Source organism: Olea europaea, chromosome 10, assembly GCF_002742605.1.
Source record: "Olea europaea var. sylvestris chromosome 10, O_europaea_v1, whole genome shotgun sequence".
Classification (NCBI taxonomy): domain Eukaryota; kingdom Viridiplantae; phylum Streptophyta; class Magnoliopsida; order Lamiales; family Oleaceae; genus Olea; species Olea europaea.
In genome coordinates this window covers 45,365,666-45,389,017 of record NC_036246.1, presented here as the reverse complement: position 1 = coordinate 45,389,017, position 23,352 = coordinate 45,365,666, and the positions used below count along the sequence as shown (strand labels likewise).

The following is a 23,352-nucleotide window of genomic DNA, read 5'->3' as shown; positions in this document are numbered from 1 at the left end:
TTGAAAAATAAAAATATGTACCTCTTCAAAGAAAATATTTTTCTTATTTTTAGAAAGATATAGTTACGTGACTAATTTTTGAAAAGTATTTTTCATGAAAAAAAGAATGTAAATCAAACACTCGAAAAAAATAAAAAACATTTTTCATGAGTCAATCACACACACCCTTTTAGAACTTGTTTAATTGCCCAGATCATGTCATCGTCATTAAACTGTCCGCTCGCTGTAAAACCCTAAACCCTAACAGAAATCTGCAAACCCTAAACTACTTCTCCATGTCGCATTGCAAAGTACAAATTTTTACCAATCCCACCATGTTCAGTACCTTAAATAGATCACATTCATTTTCAAACACTAGAAATCTCATTTTTCTCAGAAAAGCTTTGTCCTTGGAAACTTACTGCACAATAATTGCTGCTTCACCTACTACTGATGTAAAATTCTCAGCCTCAAGGAGTAGAAATTTGTTTTCCAGAATTAGCCCTATCAGACAGGATGGTCATATCGTTCCGGTGCTCGATCAGTGGGTCGCTGAGGGTAGAAAGATTAATTATCTTGAGCTGCAGCGGATAATTCGGGATCTTCGAAGCCGTAGACGTTTTTCTCAGGCCCTTCAGGTTCGATTTTAAGTTATCATTATTTTTTTCTTTGTTACTGGAATTTATGGGTCCTTTTGAAATCTTCATGATATTGATAGCTGTACTTCTATGGCTTCCTTGTTCATAGACAAAGCCGATTCGGAATCGTGTTTCGTTTACATCAGTCCCACGAACCTCTTATACGCTGAGGAATTGGCATTTGTTAAGAAAATATTTACTTCGTTAATTAAGGGTATAAAGATGGAAAAGTGTAGACACTACATAAAACATTTCCTTGGTTTTGGATTGATTCCATGGATGAAGAAGATAATGATTTCATTATCGCATATGAGATTGCTAAAATTTCTCCTAATTACACGACTATGAGATTCTGAAACACTTGTACCCTACATCGAGATATGGAAACTCCTAATTGGTTCTAACTTTAGCATCAACTGCAACTGGCTTAAGAACGAAGGAGTGCCGGTCTAGAGTTGTTCGGTAATGAAATTGAGTAAGCAGACCAAACATTACAACTACTTTTGTTCTAAAAATTGAAGATTACTATGGCCATGAAAGCTTTTATAAGTATAACTCGTATATTTCATTCCTAAATTTAAATAGCACCAAAAAAGAAAAAGAAAAATTGAACTCCAGACTCACATCATAAATTTTTTATGAAAGTGCTCTTATATATTCTTTTCTTGTTTTTTTTGTTGGTGTACCTTGTCACCTGTTTCAACTGTGACATACTCAATCTGTGATACTTGGTCCAGTTTCAGTTTCTGTGTATAACTTGTGTTTTAAATTTCTGCTGGTTGATGCTTGGGGCAGCAGATTTCTGAGTGGATGTCTTGTAAAGATATCTTTGAATTTACGCCGGGTGATTTTGCTGTGCATTTGGATCTTATTGGTGTGGTCCATGGATGGGAAGCTGCGGAGAGATACTTTGGTAATCTGAGTGACCTAGAGAAAAATGAAAAGACATATGGTGCTCTCTTAAACTGTTATGTCAGAGAAGGCTCCTTAGACAAAACCCTTACCCATATGCAGAGGATGAAAGATAAAGGATATGCTTCATCTCTTGCGTACAACAATCTCATGACCCTATACAAAAAGACAGGCCAACTCGAGAAAATTCCTGATGTTCTGTCAGAAATGAAGAGGAATGGTATTGCCCCGAACAACTTCAGTTACAGAATTTGCATAAGATCGTATGGAGAGAGATCTGATCTAAATGGAATGGAGAAGCTCGCGGAAGAAATAAGGAACCAACCTGACATCTCCATTGACTGGGCTACTTATTCTAATATGGCATATTGTCTTATAAAAGCTAATGAAAAGGAGAAAGCACTTCATTATTTGAAGAAACTAGAAGAAAAGCTCGATAAGGATGCATTGGGCTATAATCACTTGATTTCATTATACGCACATCTTGGGAATAAGGACGAGATGATGAGATTGTGGGTTTTGCAGAAGGACGCATGTAAAAAGCAAATTAACAGAGACTACATAACCATGCTAGGTTCTTTAGTGAAACTCGGTGAGTTTGAGATGGCTGAGACATTGCTAAAGGATTGGGATTCTTCTTGTCGCATGTATGATTTCAGAGTGCCAAATATACTCCTGATTGGGTACTGTCAGAAAGGTCTAATCGAGAAGGCTGAGACAATGCTTCGAGATATTATGGCTAGGGCAAAGACTCCAACACCAAACAGTTGGGCAATCATTACTGCTGGGTATTTGAATAAGGACAATATGGAGAAGGCTTTTGAGTGCTTGAAGGAAGCTCTCGCCGTGAAAGAAGAAAACACAGGATGGATGCCAAAACCCACAATAATTACACGGATATTGAATTGGCTTGGTGAAAAAGCAGATCCTGAACAGGTTGAAGCTTTCTTGAGGTCACTGAGGACGGTGTCTCCAGTAAATAGACATATGTACCACACCTTAATAAAAGTGAATAAAAGAGTTGGGCGAGAAGTAGATTCGATTTTGGAAAGCATGAAAGCTGATCAAATAGACGCAGATGAAGAAACAGAAAAGATTCTTAGCTTAGGATGAAGGGATGTTATTGAATCGTGATTTCAGACACGTCTTGTTTGGTTATATCGGCGTGTTTGATTGTCTTCAGTTTAGAATATTTATCCGAGAGACATGAGATACTTTCAGTTTCATCAAAAATCAAAACTGTGTAATGCATCACACACAAACATGGGAGCATAAGGCATGCAGCATCACTATGCGCTTTGCACAGCTGAATTTTCTTCACATTTTTTTTTTCTCTTGTTGGCATGATTATGCCTTTTTAATGTCTTTACAGTTTAGTGTTTTTCATTTCAATTTTGTATCTTTCGAGATTATTTTGTAATTGTGAAGAGTTCTTACTGTCTTACTAAAGAAATTATAAAAGAAAAATGTGATTTGAAATTAACAGTAGCCAAACATGGGCTCACAGTATGATCAGTGTAGTGTACTTTTTCCAGTCCAATGAACAGAAGTGTGAAACAATAAATTCTAACTGAAGTCGTGGTGAAGGAATACTTTTGAAAAGCGTTTCGACCTATTTAGAATGCGATTTTAAGGATAGGCGGCTTGAGTCCACACAAATTCTCTTCGACGAGCGATAGCTCACACTATGGCGAGGGATCGAAAAGAAGCTCCTGGAGATAAAAGTAGAGCATCTCCATCCAATAGACGTGTCTACTACAAATACGATTCGGAACCCGATCTAGGTTTAGACTCAGAATTCGATGAAGAACCTAGAAAATTCGAGGGTGTCAAAAAATGTAGATTTTGAAGAACCTAGAAAATCCGAGTGTATCAGAAGATGTAAGTCAGCAATCCCAGCAGGCATCACTAGTTTACATGGATGATGAGCTGGATAGTAGCTCTTTGGAAGCACAAGCACAGAAGTTTCTGGGAGATAAAGGAAGAGGGTAGATAATCTAACTAGTTACCTATCATTTTGTTATGCGGTTTTCATTTTTTTTGTATAGCTCCTTTCCTTTGTTTTCACCCAACTAGTTGTAACTAACTAGTTATGGAATATTCTTTCTGTTTTCCTGATAATTACTGATTGAATTGTACACTATAGATACAAGTGAGTGAATACTACAAGAAAATTCTCTCAATCCTGTTATTTTATTTCTTTTCTTTAGCAATTTCTTATATGGTATTTGAGCCTCAATGGCAGAAATTGATTCTGTAAATCCAAACACTACTCAATCCTCCTCCAAATCCAAGTCCAAATACGAACCTAAGCTCATATAGTGAATCGGGAGCTGCATCTGCTACCCTACATCACCAAATAGACCCCACTACTTTGGCACCAGTAATGGCAGTAGTGCCATATTGGTCACTCATTAGCTCGACGCAAGCAACTAGTATTCTTGGGCAAGGTCCATGAAAAGAGCACTTAGGGTTTAAAACAAGCTGGGTGTCATCGACGGGTGCATTTGTGAGCCAGCTGATCCAAGCGTTATCCTGATAGAGCATTGCTGGCGATGCAATGACATTGTAATCACTTGGCTTCAAAACACTATGTCATTAGATATTAAATGTAGTACCGTATACGCAGAAACAACCCACCAGCTATAGATCGAGTTAGAGCAACGTTTTGCACAGTGAAATGCTCCTAGAATATATGAAATCCAGCAAGGTGTAACAGCTCTTGTCCAAAATCAAGATGTAAGTGTCCATTTTTCCAAGCTCAAAACTCTTTTGGAAGAATTGATGAATTATGAGTCGATACCCAACTGTTCTTGTGGGGTTTTAAAGACTGTGATCAGTGACCAACAAAGAGATTGGGTTATGAAATTCTTAATGGGATTGAATGATTCTTATAAGGCTCTCAAGGCCCAAATTCTATTGATTAAACATTTCCCAATTCTGAATGATGTACATGCGATCATACAACAAGAAGAAAAGAGAAGGCATATTTCTTCTGATGTTACTGTTACTGATTCTATAGCACTTCTGGCGAAAGAAAATTTTAGAGATAGAGGGAGGAGCTGATCTGGACAAAAGGACAAGTATTACTGTACCTACTGTAGGATAGCCGGTCATTCCCTTGAAAGTTGTTTCAAAGCTAATCCAAACAAGCCAACTTGCTCTTACTGTCAAATGCTAGGCCATCCCACGAATAAATGCTTCAAGTTACATGGCTATCTACCAGGCCATAAGTTAGAAAATCGAAACAAGTCGCCAGCATCCTATGCTAATCAAACCACTGTGCTTGTATCTACTGGCCAAGAGCAGGTAAGTGATAAGAATCAAATGTCTCTTAACTCAAGAGCAATATGCTCAGCTTATGGCTCTGCTAAAACCACAAAGCTCTCAAACCTACACAGCCTCAGCAAATCAAGTTCATTCCATTATTCCATCCCATTCCAATGATAGTAACATCCCAAAAGTTTTTGGTATATCTCTATGCCTTTTTGTTCATAGCACCAAACTGTCTAATTCTTATGTTGTTCCTTAGATCTTAGATATAGGGGCAATTTCTTCAAAATTTTTTTTTTTTCCAAAATCAAAGCCGAGGTTTCTTATTCTGTTGCTCTACCTAATGGTGAGGTTGTCCCAGTCATTTATAATGGGACAGTCAAATTTTCAGTCTTAGATTCTTGACAATGTGCTTTGTGTTCCTTCATTTTCTTTCGGTCTTATATCAGCCAGGAAAATAACACAAACCATGAATTCTTGTCTCATCTTCTTCTCTGATTTATACTTCATACATGACCTTTTAACTTCGAAAACGATTGGAATGCGTGAAGTAAAGCAAGGCTTGTATCACTTGCTGCTATAGGAAGTTTCTCCACATGCTTTGGCCAAAAAGTTAGCTTAGTCAACCCACAAAATGCCCATGTCTGCTTCTACTGATTCTAATGGTGCTGAAGATTTGATCTTTGGCACTATAGGTTTAGGACACTCTACCTATTCCAAAATAGAACTACCAAAACATACCTCTAAAGCTACAAAAAGGCCATATCTAGTCTGCCTTATTGCTAAACTGCAGAAACTACCATTCTCTCTTAGTAAACATAAATTAAAAAAAAAAAAAAAAAGTGTTTTGATCTCATACATTGTGATCTATGGGTCCATGTAGTGAAATCAGTTATGATGGTTTTTGATATTTTCTAGCTAAAGTGGATGATTTTAGTAGATGTAATTGGGTACATGCATTGAAATTGAAATCTAATGCAAGAAGTACTAGTTTACAAGGTTTTTGCTCCATGATTGAAACTCAATTAGAAACTAAAATTAAAGTCATCATATTAGACAATGGTGGAGAATTTGACATGAAACGATTTTATATGCAAAAGGAGATCATTCACCAAAGAACATATGCGGAAACACCACAACAAAATGCCATTGTCGAAAGAAAACACGGGCATATACTAAATGTGGCCCGAGCTTTAAAATTTCAGAGTGGAATGCCTTCGAAATATTGGAGTGACTGTGTCCTCATTGTTGTATACCTCATAAACAGAACCCCTACACTTCTGTTGGACCACAAAACCCCTTTTGAAATGCTTTTTTGGTCCAAACTAATCTACAGTCACCTTAAGGTCTTCAGGTATCTTGCCTTTACAACCACTTTGGTAAATGAGGGACATAAGTTTGATTCTATGGCTAGAAAATTCATATTCTTGGGTATCCTTTTGGAGTCAAGGGGTACAAATTGATGGATTTAGAAACAAGAAAAGTTTTCACATCAAGAAATATGATTTTTCATGAAAATGTTTTTCCCTTTAAATAAAGAATTGATAATAATGTTGACTGTGATTCAAATCCAATTCAAAACTCGATTTCTTAAAGTCCCATTATCACTATCTTAGATTCCCATGAATCAGCAATAAATAATTCAGAATCTGAGCAGACCAATAACTCAAATTCGACTCTCATCAATTTTGCAGGGATTTCAGATCAAACTGAGGCAACAACTAGTTTTTCTTCCATATGCAACTAGCACTTCAGCATCTTTGCCTGAACCAAATCCCAATCTACCTTACCCTCCACATACCTCAAAAGACAACATTGAATCTTTTCAAAACCAGTCCTTGGATGAGCCTCTTCTTCAAAGATCAAATAGAATTAGAAGAACTCCTGCACATTTACAAGATTTTATTTGTCAACAAGCAGCTGCACTCCCCCATTACAAGACTTGGACAAGGAAAAGGTCAACATTTCACCAGGTAAGCCCTTTCCTTTAGAAGCTACTCTGTCTTATCATAAATTGTCCACTCCTCACAAAGCATTTGTTGTTTCCCTTAGCGCGCACACAGAACTAAGAAACTTTAAGGAAGCTTTAGAATTACCTAAGTGGTGTAGTGCCATGAAAGCTGAAATAAATGCTCTTGAATTGAATGACACTTGGCTTATCATTGATCTGCCCCCGATAAAGAAGCTATAGGTTGCAAATGGGTGTATAAGATAAAGTCCAATGCAGATGGAACCATAGAGAGATACAAAGCTAGACTAGTTACTAATGGCTATACATAGCAAGGACCTGATGATGAAGCGTTTTCTCGTGGCAAAATTGGTTACTGTTAGAACTTTATTAGCAGTGGCAGCCATTAAAGGATGGCATCTATACAAGTTTGACGTAAACAATGCCTTCTTATATGATGGTTTAGAGGAAGAAGTTTATATACAGCTACCTCCGGGATATTCCAGTGCTAATGGATCAAAGGTCTATAAGTTGAAGGAAAACCTATATGGTCTTAAACAAGCGTCTAGGCAATGGTATTCTATGTTGTCTAAGGTAGATTACACACAATCTAAGGTAGATTACAGCCTATTTACAAAGACCATAAAAAATTCTTTCACTGCCATTTTAGTATATGTTGATGATATCATCATGGCAGTTAGTTATTTAGACTTTATCAATGCTCTCAAAGCTTCTCTGCATGATAAATTCAGAATCAAAGATTTGGGGCAGTTGAAATTTTTCCTTGGGATTGAGGTAGCAAGGTCAGATAGAGGCATACACATACGCCAAAGGAAGTATGCACCAGATATTTTGACAGATGGAGGTAAAATTGGTGTTGCACCAGCGTGTATTCCACTTGATCAAAATCTGGAACTTTCTAAAGACCATGGAGAGCTTATCCCTGAACCATCAATTTACAGAAGGCTGATTGGGAGACTTTTGTATTTAACTATTACAAGACCTGGCATATTCAATGTAATTATTAAGTCAATCTATGGATAGTCCAAGGTTACCTCATCTTAATACGGCTCAAAAAGTCTTAAGATACATCAAAAGTGCACTGGGGCAGGGCCTACTCTACTCTTCACAATTAGCTTTGCAATTGATAGGTTATTGTAGTTCGGTTCGTGGGGCTTACTAGGATACAAGGAGATTTGTTATTGGATATTGTGTTTTTATAGGGTCTTCTTTGGCGTCTTGGAGGTCTAAGAAGCAAGGAGTTGTATCCAGATCTTCTGTGGAGGCAGAATATTGGACAATGGCAAATCTGTGTTGCGAATTGACTTAGATAAGATATCTTCTTCATAACTTACAAGTCGAATATCCACAAGCAGCAACTATGTTTGTGATAAGAAGGCTGCACTCCACATAGCTTCAAATCCTGTCTTTTATGAGAGAACCAAGCGCGTTGATCTTGATTGCCATCTCATTTGAGACAAGATTCAAAATGGGAGCATAGTCACAGAACATGTCAGTAATGGTCTGCAAATTGCAGATCTTTTGACTGAGGCATTTTGTTCTCTAACCCTCTATTCTCATCTACTCAAGATAGAAGTAGAGGATATCTACTCTCCATCTTGCGGAGGCTATTAGAAAATGTAAGTCAGCAATCCCAGCACACATCATTAGTCTACATGGATGATGAGTTGGATAGTAGCTCTTTGGAAGCACAATCACAAAAGCTTCTGGAAACTAAAGGAGGAGGCTAGGGAATCTAATTGATTACCTGGCATTCTGTTATGCGGTTTTCATTTTTTTGTATAGCTCTTTTCTTTCTTGTTTTTGCCCAGCTAGTTGTAATTGATTAGTTATGGAATATTCTTTTTGTTTTCTTGATAAATACCTATCGAATTGTACACTATAGATACAAGTGAATGAATACTACAAGAAAATTCTATCAATCCTGTTATTTTATTTCCTTTCTTTAGCAATTTCTTATAGGGGGCAGCAGAAAACAAACAAAGAAGAAGAATAAAACTTGAACCTCCAGCCCCTAGAGAAAATGGTCAAGAGATAGTGAGACCTACTCTTTTTCGTCTGATTATGATGATTCTAGTGATTTGGAGTCAGAATCGGAGTTGGGTAGTTTGTATTACTCGGGTTCGAAGGAGGAAAGAAGGCGGAGGAAGGAGAGAAAGAGGCTAGAGAAGAAGAAGGAAAGGTGGAGGAGGGAGAATGAAATGGAGAAGAAGAAGAAGAGAAGAGAAGAGAATAGAAGAGAAGAAAAAGTTGAGGAAATGGAAGGATGAAAAGAAAGGGAAAGGGAAGAAAGCTGCTGTTACTAATTCTTAGGGAAAATTTGGCATTATTAGAAAAATTGATATGTGGTATGTTGCTACTTTTTCACTTTCCTGTGAAATTGTGTTATTGACGTTGCTTGTTGTCCTTTTTTCTTTCCTTCAAGAATTGTACTTATGTGCATAAATTATGAAGACTATGAAAATACTATAATTTTCCATGGATGGTTAATGATTACATGTAAGGATGGGTGGAAATTATTCTGTATATGATAATTTAAAATTTTGTAAAAAATTACAGTACTGGGGAGTGGAGTCAGGTTGTTTTGATATTGGAAATTTTGGTTCAATTGTTACTTTGAAAGGGCATATTTCACAAGTGATAAAGATTGGAAATTTTGTGAAAGTGCACTACATCATGAACAAGTTCAGTGCCTCTGCCAACCACAATCCCACCTTCGCTACAGCTGAACAAAGATTGGATTTTGATGGAGGATCACTTGGTGATTCTGTGGCATCACACCATTCCATTTACATTGGGTTTCATAGTGTACCTTTAGGTCTCATGCATAACCAAAAAGTAGTGAATTGGATGCTTTTACTTTAGGGTTTAGTTGGATGCTGATACCTTGCTGTCTAAGACCATGATATCATCCTGGTGGGAAGTGTGATAGTGCATCTTTCAATCTCATGCGTACTTAAAAGTAGTAACCATTAGCCTGTGTATTATGGTTTTGTAGGATTCTAATATCCATGCTGTCTGGGGCAATGATATCATCCAGGTGGGAAGGGTGGGTGGTGAAGGGGCAAGACTGTATTCTGCAAGTTTCAAGAAGCTTGTTGATCTCTAATATTACCTCTTAGGCTTATAATACATAATATACTTAACCTCAAAATTTTTAATTCTTTTAACTGCATGTTTAAAGTCTTCCCTATTTTAAACATAGACAAACAGAACAGAGGTCTTCAAACAGAACAGAGGTCTTACCTTTGCCATCCGTGTTTGTGGTGACTGTACCAAGCCGTACATGGATTTATTCAAATATGCAAGCCTTCTAAGTTCTGCTCCAAATTCTAGTGGTGGGTCCACAAATATTTTTCCTCCTGCTCTCTGTGTGAAAAGATTTACATTTAGTTGATACATTGACCATCTGAGATTGGAAGCCGAAGATAGTAAGGCCTGTTCTGTATTCATCTTTGCCATCGGTGCAATGACCTGATAATCCTTACCATGTGTTAACGGTGGATCCCTTGACGATGATTCATGGCTTGTATCTGTCAGTCTTTCACTAGTTTCCTTAGCTTCAATGACTACTATGGTGAGATTTGAACTAGGAATTTAGTTTTGCACTTACCTTTTAGTGAGCTCAAAAGACTGGACTTTTGGTCCCGTGGTGAATGCAGTTTGAATGCAGATAATTAATTCCTTGTGTGTTTGTTCCAAGTCAGTTTACTTAGAAATGGTTGCACTACTTCTCATACACTTTTGTTTGATTGCCTTGGTTTCTTGTAGGAATAGAAGGCCCGAGTTTACCTCATGGTTAGCAGAAGTTAAACAGGTTTTTCCATTTTGACCCATTTAATTTACCTTTATTCTTTAGCAAATTGATGCATTGTGCCCTTGTGACACTTGTCGAGCACATTTCCTTACTTAAGTTTTTTATATTTTTATGCATCAATTGCATTAGTGGCAATATTATAAATAATTTATATTAACTTGGTGTTCATCCTCAGTCTTTGTTGTGTTGTAACTTCAAATCATATATGATGCTCAAGTTCGTGGAAGATCACAGCACGACTACCATTCCATCTAAAATTTTAGTCAATTCATACATCTTATATCTTGTTTCCTCTTCTTATTTCCTAGCATGTTTCTCTATATCGTTATCATCACTATTGTTATTTAGTTTTCTAGGGTGGTAGTGGATTTGATTCAGATGCATATATGTATTGGTTTTCGTAGATTAATATGCATAAGCATGTATGTAGCATGTCATGTCTACCTGGGTGTTTTATGTCCAACTTATAATATTGAAATAGGAAAAAAGTGATACAAAAGGCTCGTCTTTGAGAGGATAATCTTTGCAGTTTCAATATGACTTGCTACCTCAAGGATGTAGTAATGTAGAGATATTCTCAAGTGCTTAGTCAGTCGCATAATTTTTTAAGTCAAGAGTCTTTTCCATTTTTTTGTCATTAATGGTTGCTGATATTATGACCTTGATGCTTAACCAGCATAAAATGGAGAAGGAAATAGAAAGAGGTTTCAAGAAAGTTTCAGACACATAACGTACTGTATTTAACGATGATGAAGAGCAATGAAGATTGGTTTAGGCTTTTAGTGCATGTTGCATACTTGCTTTGCTTTGATCATTCATAGATTTGTCTCGTCATTCATAGGTACATCTTTAGAAAATTCTTTCATTCCTTTGATTCAGGCAACTCTAATCGAGTTCATTTTAGAACCAGAATTTAGAGCTATAGCCATAAAAGTTTTTCACTTGGACTCTAAAAGATGCATTCGTGAGATAGTAGAACATCTTCACTATGATAAAGATTTGGTTGGTTGAAAGAGCGAAGACAAATCAAACGGTACAATGCATTTATTGGTTTGGTTTGAGTGATCATTATCGTGTCCATGCCTAACTTGAAGACGTGTCTAATATTCTAGGCAAGAATTACAAATGTCCCCTGCTAGTGCAACTAAAAAATGGGCTAGACACAACTGGTACTTTGGATTTTGTTTTTACTCATTTCTCTGTTCAAACTGTCTTGGTATAAATAATGCCACAGCCACCTGCACTCATGCACACACAATATTCAATATTTTCTTTGAGATGCTGCTAATCTCTATGTTGGCAATGGCAAGATATATTGCTTTGGATAACTTTTTGACCAGGACGGTATCCAATCACAGAATCTAGACAGTTATCAATGAAAACGACCCGCATATTTGCTTTACTGTACTAGAAACACTATTTGTTGCTGATTTCAGTTCTGCGGGTTTCTAATTTTTTAGCCCCTTTGCAGGCTAGAACTTTTGTGAGAAAGTGAAAGACGGAAGGAAGAACAAGTGGAAGCTTTGAAGCGGGAGATGCAGAGTGGAATGGAATTCTTCTGCATGAGCAATAAGAACTCATTTTCTAGACAATACAATGCCAATTAATCGGTTTTGTTTACTAGATTGGATGCCAGGCTCAAGCAAGGAAAGAACAAGCCCGACTCAACGAAGAGATGGCTACAAGCTTGGCAACTTTGAGGTGAGGATAATCTTGAAAAGATCTGCAAGTCGATTTTCATCCCATGTAGTAGTATTAACTAGTTTTAATCGACAGGCTGCAGCTACTATTCAGAGAAGATTGGATCCAGATTTTGCTATGTAACTTTAGTGTATTATTCATCTCATGTTACTATCTTTTAGAATTTTTGTAAGATTTATGTGACCTTCCGTTCAGATTCTCGATCTGTAATCTCCTCTATTAGATCTTACTTGTGCTCGGAATTCTTGAGTTGGGAGCCTGCGATAGAAAAGGTGGCGGCCCTTTTGCCCAACTTGATCATCAACAAAGAAAGAGAATTGTGTTTGCTTACCACTTTTTGCTGCTCTTTGTGCATTGTGTTGTAGGTAGTATATGGTACACGGAACATAATTAAGTCGTGAAAATGACAATTAAAGAAAGTGGAAGACTTCTTATTAGCACCAGTTTGGCATCCATTAAAATTTATGAAATTAAATTAAATTTCTCTCTCTTACTTTCAATCACATATTTTTCAATAAAATAATATTATACGTAAATGAAAAAATTTTCTTTCTTTTTCAACAATCCATTTTTCAAAAAAATATTATTCCAAACATTATAATTCAAAATAATGGTGTTCAAACGGGGGCTAATATTCATTAAATTGAGATAACGATAAGTCCTTTGAATATAATAAAAGTTAAAGCAAACGATCTACGGGCAATAAAAAAAGAAAAAAAGGAGACATTTTGATTTGGAATTTGACCTTTAAATAGTTGTTAATGGTCCAAAAAATGGGCTGCATAAGCCCACAACTACGCATTCCAAGGAGCCACCCTCGGTGTACGAGAAAAACAGAGGGCCCACCAATTGGAATTTTTCAAACAAACACTGTCCCTTTTGCAGTCCATTATTAAACGCGGCAATTTACATTATTTATTTGGATTTAGATTATATGTAATATATAATTACTGCCTTACTGTTTACGTAAAATAATAATTACGACACTAATTTAGTGGAAGCCATGATTTTCCAATTTGCAAACGGCTTCCTAGCGCAGCTTATTTATCCCACTAGCAGCTTGCTTGTTACTTGTTTTGTACATATTCGTTGTAATATATTAGAATAAAATTTTATATATTTGAAAACAAAAAAGATAAAGAAGGTTTGGATTAAAAAAAAAATTATATTTATTTATATATATATATATATATATATTTTTTTTTTTTTTATTTAAGAATAGTAATCTTTGGATTATGGAAACAGGCTCACCAACTCAAGTTAGCCGGGTGGCGCCACCGACTTCCCAATATGACCCAGCCAAGCAGGCTGAGACTTGGATTCCGTTACATACAAGAATTAAAATAATATCCAAATTATATCTCTGTCTTAACAATAAAGCTGCTTTCATTTCAACAATTTCAAAACATTACCACTTTAACAAAATAAATATATAGCACTAAATATATTCCCCTTAACCCCTGTTGGACTCTGGTACCTTTCACACTTTCCTTTCTTTCTATCTTTTCTACTGTGCCCCTACACTCTCCATCTACGCCACTCCCCAACATATACATACAAGCATATATATACACATAAACAGAGATAGATACACTGTTTTCTTCTCTATCTAAAGTTGCAGCAGATATATACGTTATATAGAGGCAAAGATGAGAGGGCCATTGGGGCCAGTGATAGGGAGGTACCCATCAAGTGATGGAAATGCTGGAATGGGGACTGGAAATAAGGATATCATTAAGCATAACAGAAAATGCAGAGATGTGGTGTTTTTAGTCATGTTCATTGGGTTCTGGGTGGCAATGATTGTTAATTCAAGCTTTGGTTTCAACCTGGGGAATCCTTTGAGGTACATATAACAAGAAAAGATGCTTGCTTTTTTATTTTTTTCTTTCCATTTTTAAGATTCCCTAAATCGTGTGCTTTACTTTTTGCAGTTCTGATCCGTTTGTTTTCTCCCCCTTGTAACAAAAATGGAATCTTTTTTCATTTTCTTGTGTAAAAATTGCATCTTTATACTTGACTTGAGGGTTTTAACTTTTATGTGCTTTTCTGTTTTTATTTTTATTTTTTCGTTTGAAGGGGTGGGGTAAGGAAAATAGGCGGATTTTCTGGCTACCAGATATTTTAGTGGATTTTTTTTCCAGAATTTAGGGGAATGCAGATCGGTGGTTTTTAAAATCTTTTCTTTTTAATTTCTGTGAATTTTGTCAAAGCTGGATTATAGGCTCTATGACCATTTGTTCTTTAGCATTTTGGGGGCGCTTTCATTGAAATTGATAAGTCATAAATACTACCGGAGGAGAAGAGAAGCTAAAATTTTTGGTTCCACATGAATGGTCTCTCTATTGAAGAATGTGTTTGTACTTTCTGAGTTTTTTTAATGCTTCTGTTTTTCATTTTACTTCTGAATTGTTTCTTTGCATTCTACACTCTATTTTTAATTGATATTATGTGTATGATTTGACTGATCAGGCTAAATTATGGACTGGACTATAAAGGAAACGTGTGTGGTGACAGACATGCTGATCGGGATCTTCGTGAATTGGAACTCAGATACTGGTTAAACCCAAACCAGGTTTACCAAAGTGGTTTGAAGGATAGCAAATTTCATATTTCCAATGCCCGGAGTATTTGCTTAATGGATTGTCCGATCCCATCAGAAGATTCCCTTAATTGGGTCTGTGATTATCCAGAAGGAGATATCCGTCTCTCGATTGATGACTGGATTGATAGAAACTATGATTATTTTGCAGACCTCACTCCCGAGCTTAGGAACACTTCTCTCCAGCTTCTGGGACCTTGCTATCCAGTTGTATTTCCAAGTGTTAATGGTAATTTTGTAATTTCTAGTGTTGACTTTTAGCATATGAAAATGTGACGGGGAGGAGAATCTAGGTTAGCATATTACTGTCTTACTATCTGTGGTTCATTGCTGTTTCTGTTTCTCCAGTTTAACACCGAATTATGTTTGTTTGGGAGTACTGTACGTAAAATCTTATTCAATATATGTTATAAGCATTCCTTTGTTGATACTATTCTTTAATTTCCCATTGTCAGTTTATTGGACCTGCCAGCTTATTGCTCGTGTATCGAATGTGTCTATGAGGCATTGGCAGCAGATGGGTGGAGTGAGCATTATAGAGGACATTGCAATTGACAAAGCCGTCCACAGATCCATTAACTCGCGGTCGGCAGTTCTGAAGGTCGGCTCAACAACTATGCTTCATTTATCTTTGCTTCTTGAAGTATTCAACCCTGAAATGAATCCCAAAGCCAGCTAGTAATTATGGTGAAATTATATTCAATATTCTTTAAATTTGGGTAACTTGTGTTTCCCATCATCAGAAAACAATTCTATTTCATATTGTTTCCTTGGAAGTCCTTGTCCACTTTATTGATGATTTGCTGTATACAGTGGCTCTGCTGCCCTAATAAGAAATTTGATGTCTCTGAATATTTTCATAAAATTTAGCCTTTGTTTGACAACCATTGTTTCAAAACTCTTTAATTCTCATATTCATTTTCGACCACACTTATAAATAATAAAATATTTTTCAATTTAACCCAAAACTTATCCTCACTTTTTAACCATACATTCTTAAAAAAATCACTATTCAAGACATTAATTTTTTTTATTATTTTTATTATTTTTATTTTTATTATTTTTTATTTTCAAAATATTGGCCATCAAACAGGCTGCTTAATCTCATTGTAAGGTCTTCAACCCCAATGAAATATAAGATGTAACTTTTACGTGTAAACTTGATTTGTTTATGTTTGTTGTTTCTAGACCAACAATCAGAATCCTTTGATGTTAAATAGGCATTCTCGGCAAAGCCGCTAAAAAAATACAATAAATTCTACAGGGCTACCCATCCTGTTTGTGGTACGCCATGTCTGGGTTGTTCCATGCTTTAGAAAAATAGTATGGATATGGCCAATTGGTATCATCCTGTGATGGTGATATTCTTAAACAACTTTGTGCTTATTTGTGAACAATATCAGAATATAGTATAATTTTAAACTTTTTGGTGAAAATTAAGTGAGAAAATGCAATTTGATTGTTATTTATTGTATGGATAATAGGCTTGATAAGTTTTGAATTGTAGATTAGAGATTGTTATTTAGCCTGCTATAAATATTTGTATTAATGCAATAAACTATTTATCCATTGCCATTGTATTTTACAGTTGGCGTACTGAAAACTTGTCCTTTCTGTTTTATTTTGCAGAGATATGTCGCTGATGTTGGAAAATCATGGCGCGTATTGCTTGTTTGTGGAGGACTTGTGCCGCTGTTCTTATCAGTAATCTGGCTTTTGATGATCCGTCATTTTGTTGCTGGAATGCCATGGATAACTGTCATTCTTTTTAATATTCTCGTAATATCGGTGACAATGTTTTATTACTTGAAAGGTTAGGACATCTTCTTAAGATGCTTTTCTAAGTGGCTTATTGGGAAATCCAATTGGAGTTTGTTTTAACCAAGGCAATATTTAGGGTTTTAAAAACAAAATTTTGAACTGCTGAAGGAAATTATAGCAGTATGAGATGATCATTTTACTAGTAATTTTAACTCTTAGAGTTTTGAACAGATATCTTAGGAAAATTCTGAAACCAAAAGCACTTTGCAATATAGAACAACATTTTAAAGTACTTTGTTTCTGTCAATCTTCTTTGCTATGCTTATGTAAATTTCTTGCTATAATATAGATACTATAGTTTTTTAGCACATTGAGCAGCTGTTGGGTATTTTGGTGGCCCAAGGAGGAGTAAATTTTTATTGTTCTCTAAGGTTTGGGATTGCCAGATGTCAAAGTATAATCTTGAATTCCTTTTCCCTAATTATTGTTGTATGAGCTTGAATTTTTGGTGACAACTATATTAAAGAGTCAAAGACAATATTACTTAAATGCTTTTTTCCTTGCTCTGTAGCTGGATGGATTGGGAATGATGCCATCTCTCCCATCATTGGCGAGCATGATCCTTATTATCATGTATCTGCAAGGGTGAGATACTGAATTCATGAAGTTCTTGTTATTTTACCCACTGCTGTTATCCTGATATAGATTATGCATTGTCCAGGAAACAAGTCATCTCCACCTTGCTGCTGTTGTCATGACCGCCGTGATGATAATTGCTTTCCTATCATCTATTGCTATAGTCCGTCGCATCCTTATGGCAACCTCTGTCCTCAAGGCATGATACGTAATATCTATCCAATATACTTATGGCTCGTTTGCTGAAGTGGATTTTACAGTACAAACTGTATTATGGAAGGAATAGAAGCTAAAATCTTGTATTTTGTCCTATCTATTCTTGTTCGATACTTGATATCAAACATGCACTTAGTGCCTCGTCCGAATAGAAATAAGTTTGACATTTCACAGATAACAAGACGTGCCTAGCTACTTAAGGCCCTGATGTAGCTTTTTGATTTGTTTGTCGTGTTTTACTGTTCTGTTTATCTTAAAATCGGGTATATTTTTGTTTAGTTATTATGTTTTTTGTTCTAATCAGTTGAACTTTAAATCCTAGGTGGCTGCAAAGGTTATAGGAGAAGTCCAGGCATTGATAATTTTCCCAGTTATACCATATGTCATGCTTGCAGTTTTTTTTATGTTGTGGATTTCGGCTGCTCTCTATCTTTTCAGTTCTGGAACGGTGCAACAGAATGAATGCAGTGCTAATTGCTGTGCATATGATCTCAAATCGAAAAGGTTAAGCTGTGATCAATGCTGTGGTTATAGGCTCCATTATACTTCTCATATTGCTGCAGCAATTCTTTTCCACCTATTCGGTGGCTATTGGGCCACCCAATTTTTCATAGCGTGCTCTTCAACTGTGCTTGCGGGTTCTGTTGCTTCATATTATTGGGCTCGAGGTGAAACATCGGTAAGCATCTGAGCAATAATATAGTTCATGCTCTTTCACAATAAAGTGTGGCTTCATCATATTCATGCTCTAAATGGAGTTCATCTGCTTTATGTGCAGTTAGAATTGATCATTTTTGTTGTGCCTTATGTTCTGATCACATATTTTTCTCGTAATTAATCTGCTTTATTTGTAAATGCAGCCTGAGATCCCCTTCCTTCCAGTTTTCTCATCGATGAAGCGGCTTATGCGTTATAGTCTTGGGTCTATTGCACTTGGTTCTCTGATTGTGTCGTTCATTGAATCAATTCGATTTATACTTGAAGCACTCCGTCGCAGGCTAAAACTTTCAAATTCTATGCCTGGAAGCTGGCTTGGTAAGATGGTATTTCACACTTCACACGGTTGCTTGAGGTGTATTAGTTGGACCATCAAATCTGTGAACCGCAACGCTTACATAATGGTAAGTACCTAGCATTTCTAGTTAAGATGCAGTTGCACAACACGTTTCTTCAAGCTCCCACTCAGTGTGATTAGTCCTTTACAAGGGTTATATGTTGGATACTCTCATTCCCCTTTTGGCTCTGGTAGTATCATTCCTCAAGGTGATGTCCCCACAACTCGAACCCTCGTCACTCTTATAATGAGGTTCATGTGTGTCCTGGTATCACTTGCCCTGTATAAGTGTCGAGGGTTCAACCTGTGGACACTAATGTGGGGTTACCTGAACCCAAAAAGAGGAATAGATATTATGCATAAAAAGGACAGGCCGACACATTGCAAAAATGGAACTTATTGCTTATCATATCTTTGGTCATTCAATCAAGAATGTACTATTCCTTGAAAAGTCTCTGAAGCAGTACTTGAATATGTTTGATTGCGCTCTCTCTCTCTCATGGTGTAACTATTGTTGCAGATTGCAATAACAGGCAAAGGCTTCTTTAAAGCTTCCGAGATTGCAACAGAATTGATCATGAGTAACATCCTTCGGATTGGGAAGGTGAATGTTCTTGGAGATGTGATTCTCTTCCTTGGGAAGCTCTGTGTCAGCCTTACAAGTGCCCTTTTTGCTTTTCTAATGTTGGACACCCACAGATATAAATCTGCACATAACAAGATTTCTTCCCCGCTGTTTCCTGTGCTGGTATGTCGTTTAAATTATCATGTAATAAATTTTTCCCCAGACAAAAGCATTCCAAAATTTGTTAGTACTAGATTGCCTTAGCGATCAGGTACTAGTGTTAATCAGGCTAATCAACAAATGCCAGAAAAGAAATAACTGAAAAACTATTCCATCTTATTGAGAATTCAAATGTCTTACTCCATAACTGTGACGGAATAGTAGCCTGACAAGTCAAAACTCTAAAATCATTATTCTGTATACACAAATGGCTTGGTTAGCAATTCTGATTAAGTAATTGCTTATCATAATTTTTAATAGCTGTGAGATAGTGAGCTTCTTATTGAATACACCGCTTATCTTGAATTTATTGCCATTACGTTAGGCTAAGCTTAAAACAAGTAAATATTACTTTATTTCCGAACACGATTTCATCATGTTACTTTTTTCTTATTTCTAAGTATAAAAGTTACTTATTTTGTTAGTTTAATTTTCACCTTAATGCCCAAATAAGTTGCTTACTTTCAACTTTGGCCACTAAAAAATGATTTGTCTTAAAACTTTACTCATTTACTTATAAGAAAACATTTTAAGCTTAGCCAAACATGCCAAGTCTACTGGCTTCCTTATATAGTGTTCTTCTTCTTACATTTTAATGTTTTATAACGTAATTATATTTCCTATATCAAAGAACAGCTAGAATGAAATGAATGTCATCCTTGTACAGGTATGTTGGATTCTTGGATACATAGTTGCCACTCTCTTCTTTGGTGTGGTGGAGATGTCTATTGATACTATCATTCTTTCTTTCTGCCAAGATTCTGATGAACATCAAGGAACTGCTCAATATGCTCCTCCCCTTCTCATGGAGACTTTGAATGATCAAAATGAGATGCAGAGACTTACTCAATGACCTTCAATGTCTTTTTTCTTTAAAGTACCAAATTAGCTTAATGTAGCTTGATTTTCGATATATTATTATGTTGGTTTTGGCCTCACTTCTGATATCATGTGATGTCTCATTGTGTATGTTAAAGTTGAGGAATAGAGGAAGCCTTTGTGAAGGAATTTCAAAGTGCTGAAATGTGAACTTTTTACCTTTACATTGCCCCTGCAAAATTTTAAAATCACTCATTTTGATTACTTGTTTAAGCCCTTTAGGCAGGCTTCAATACCAATGGAGGCCATACTAAAAAGTCAATAAAACTTTTTATATGTTTATTATAATACAGAGCTGCTCAAGATGTTGATCACTCACTCAGCTTTTGCGGATGATTTAATGTTCTTTGTAAGGAGAGATTATGTCGTCGTAAATTCTAATGGATTGCCTTTCAAACTTTGGTCTTGTATCGAGTTTAAGGATGAACATTCAAAAATCTAGCATGTATAAGCTGGTATTCATGGTCAAGACTTTGATGATATTTTGAACTCACAAATTTCACGGAGGGTACTATGCCATTCCGTTATTTGGGCATCCCTCTTGTTTCGAAAAAGCTCAAAGTTAGTTGTTACACTCATTTTCTTGAAAAAATTACAGCTTATATTGTTGCTTGGAATTACTCTTCGCTATTTTATGAAGGTAAGGTGGAACTTATTAGAGTCGTCCCTCAAGGTTTTGAGTGTTTTTATCTTTCTATCTTCTTTATCCCGATTACAATTATCTCAAGGATTATTAGTCGTCGTCGGCGGAAATTTCTTTGGGGATCCAAGAAGCTTTTGGTGGCATGGAGGGATGTTTGCCTTTCAAAAGATGAAGGGGGTCTCGGGCTGAAGGATTTGAAGAGTTGAAATTTAGCTTTACTTACTAAGTCTCTATGGAATATTCATGAAAAAAATGATACCCTTTGGATACGTTGGGTTAACTAATTTTTTCTTAAAGGGACTTGTATTTAGAATGTTTTACCAAGGAAAAATCACTCTTCTCTCTCCAAAAAACTGTTGAAAATCAGGGACATGCTGCAAAAAACTGCTGCACGACCCCAAATTCATGCACAAGGGCTGCTTGTGCTGTCAGTTCAAGTGGTTGGTGGCAGCAATCTGATTACATATACTGGAAGAATCACAAATCAGAATGCTGTGAATTAGTGCTGGAAACGGGGGGTTTCGCCCCACGCCACCCCATCTCACCCCAACCCCCCTCGCCTTAAACGGGGCGGGGTCAGGGCAATTTTTTGCCCGTTTACTGCCCCATTTAACCTTTTTTTTTTTAAACACATTTTCAAAATTTCGAGTTATACTATTAAATTATAAAATACAAATTCAAAATTTAAAAATTCAAAACAAATAATACTCAAATTAACATCAATATTCAAAGAAACACTCGAAAAAACAATATCCAAAAAAAAATAATAATAAAAAAAAATCAAGGGGTGGGACAAGGTAAATTGCCATCTCTACTATGAATTAGGGGTGGACATGGTTCCATATGGTTCTGATTCCAAAAGAATTGAACCGAACCATGAACCAACAGTTTTTTTTTTAATGGAACCAAATGGTTTTTTTAAATATATGAAACCAAACTGAATCGAACCGTTCGGTTCTAATTTGTTTTGGTTTGATTCTAATTTCATTTCTTAAATTTTTAGATTTTCTTTATATAAATTAGTAATGTATACCTAAATAAGAAAATAAACATCAAACATTTAGGAAGTTCAAATTTCAATTATCGAGATAAAAAAATCATAACTAACAAACAAAATATATTCATAATTTGAATACACAAATCAGTTTTCGTTTTCATACAAAAAATTATTTAAAAAGTAATAACAATGATTCACTAAATTAATTGTAGTAGTTTTGAAGGCACCCTCCTACAATAAATAATGAATTATCAAAATTTTTACAGTCAACTTTTACATGCAATGTTAATCGTTTAATATTTCATGAATGTTTATTGGGTATTCCTCTATTTGTGAAGAACTCAAATAACTCATCAAACAATCAAGGTAAAAAAAGAGTTTACAATTTTATTTTTCAATCTTAAAGGACACTTCATTGACTTGATGAAATGCGGTACTAGTATGCTACGACATTGTGTAAATTGAAAAGGAGTGAAGGAGGAATAATTCATCTGAATACAAAATTAGGATATAGACAACTAATGAGTTGTTTATCTCTAATGATCCAAAAAATTGATTAATAAATTGTATTCAATTAATGGGCTATCTCCAATGAATATAAAATTAGGGTCTCCACTAATTATTATATATAGAATTAAATATTAAGTTTGGTTCTGGTTTTGGTTTTTGAACTAGAACTGAATCAAAATCAAAATCAAATGGTTCTCGGTTCAAAGAACTAAAACCATTAATTTTTTTGATAGAATCGAATCAAACCACTTAGTTTGGTTTGGTTTGGTCTGAAAATTTTGTTCACCCCTACTGTGAATGCACAGAACAGTGAGCGTTTTCAGGCGATTTTGGACAGATTTGAGGCTTGGTCAACTGGTGGAAAATTCTACACAAAAAATGGCATATGATTACTTCCAACCAACAGGTACTAAGAGGATTTGGGCTGTCGATATTTGGAAATCTTGCATAACACCGAAGCACTCATTTTTGCTTTGGTTTGGAGTTCAATTTAAACTTTTAACTAAAGACAAATTGCAATACTTGGAGAACGATCGTAATTGTGTTCTTTGTGGGCATATGACGGAAACAGGCTGACACTTATTTTTGAATGTTCTTTCACATCCTCCTTATGGTCAGATAGTGGCTTAGCATCAGAAGATCCACGTCAACACTTGCTAGCGCTTTGAAGTGGATGAAAAAAGAGGCTTGTGGGACATCATGGCTCAGCAAGGTTAAAAGGATTGCACTTGCAAGTACTGTCTGCTACATTTGGTTACCGCGTAACGAAGACATTTCACCTCACTTGGATTGTATTGTGAGACGGATCAAGACACGTATACAAAGTTATGTTCTCTTTGTATCCGGATGTCTTGATCTATTTCGAGTCCTTGGTATTGGGTCATTGATTTTTTATGCACTTTACTTATTTTGTATCACTTAGGTATGCTCGGAGTAATTGTATATAATATTGGCTTTGTTTTGCTCAGGTATACCCGGTGT

The 23,352-nt window shown here is 35.9% G+C and overlaps 2 protein-coding genes across 5 annotated transcripts; both read left to right on the top strand.

Annotated features, from left to right (window-relative positions):
* Positions 1–178: 178 nt before the first annotated feature.
* Positions 179–12,599, top strand: LOC111402525 (pentatricopeptide repeat-containing protein At4g21705, mitochondrial). Of its 2 annotated transcripts, XR_002704294.1 has the most exons (4): positions 550–617; positions 10,543–10,588; positions 12,060–12,289; positions 12,365–12,599. XR_002704294.1 is itself a non-coding variant. In XM_023030900.1 (2 exons), exons 1-2 carry the CDS (start codon positions 276–278, stop codon positions 2,640–2,642), a joined length of 1,569 nt encoding a protein of 522 aa, XP_022886668.1. In that variant the 5' UTR covers positions 179–275; the 3' UTR covers positions 2,643–3,707. The 2 variants fall into 2 exon arrangements, 1 of the variants encoding a protein (XP_022886668.1); XM_023030900.1 differs by lacking the exons at positions 10,543–10,588; positions 12,060–12,289; positions 12,365–12,599 and adding an exon at positions 1,416–3,707 and having other exon boundaries at positions 179–617.
* Positions 12,600–13,730: 1,131 nt separating this feature from the next.
* LOC111402524 (choline transporter protein 1) lies at positions 13,731–20,412 on the top strand. Of its 3 annotated transcripts, none has more exons than XM_023030895.1 (10): positions 13,731–14,135; positions 14,762–15,120; positions 15,347–15,492; positions 16,521–16,704; positions 17,224–17,297; positions 17,374–17,487; positions 17,827–18,183; positions 18,365–18,625; positions 19,079–19,306; positions 20,010–20,412. In XM_023030895.1, the coding sequence occupies exons 1-10, from the start codon at positions 13,939–13,941 to the stop codon at positions 20,193–20,195; spliced, it is 2,106 nt and encodes a 701-aa protein (XP_022886663.1). In that variant the 5' UTR covers positions 13,731–13,938; the 3' UTR covers positions 20,196–20,412. The 3 variants fall into 3 exon arrangements, with proteins under 3 accessions (XP_022886663.1, XP_022886667.1, XP_022886664.1); XM_023030899.1 differs by lacking the exon at positions 13,731–14,135 and adding an exon at positions 14,433–14,625; XM_023030896.1 differs by lacking the exon at positions 13,731–14,135 and adding an exon at positions 14,627–14,649.
* Positions 20,413–23,352: the final 2,940 nt, after the last annotated feature.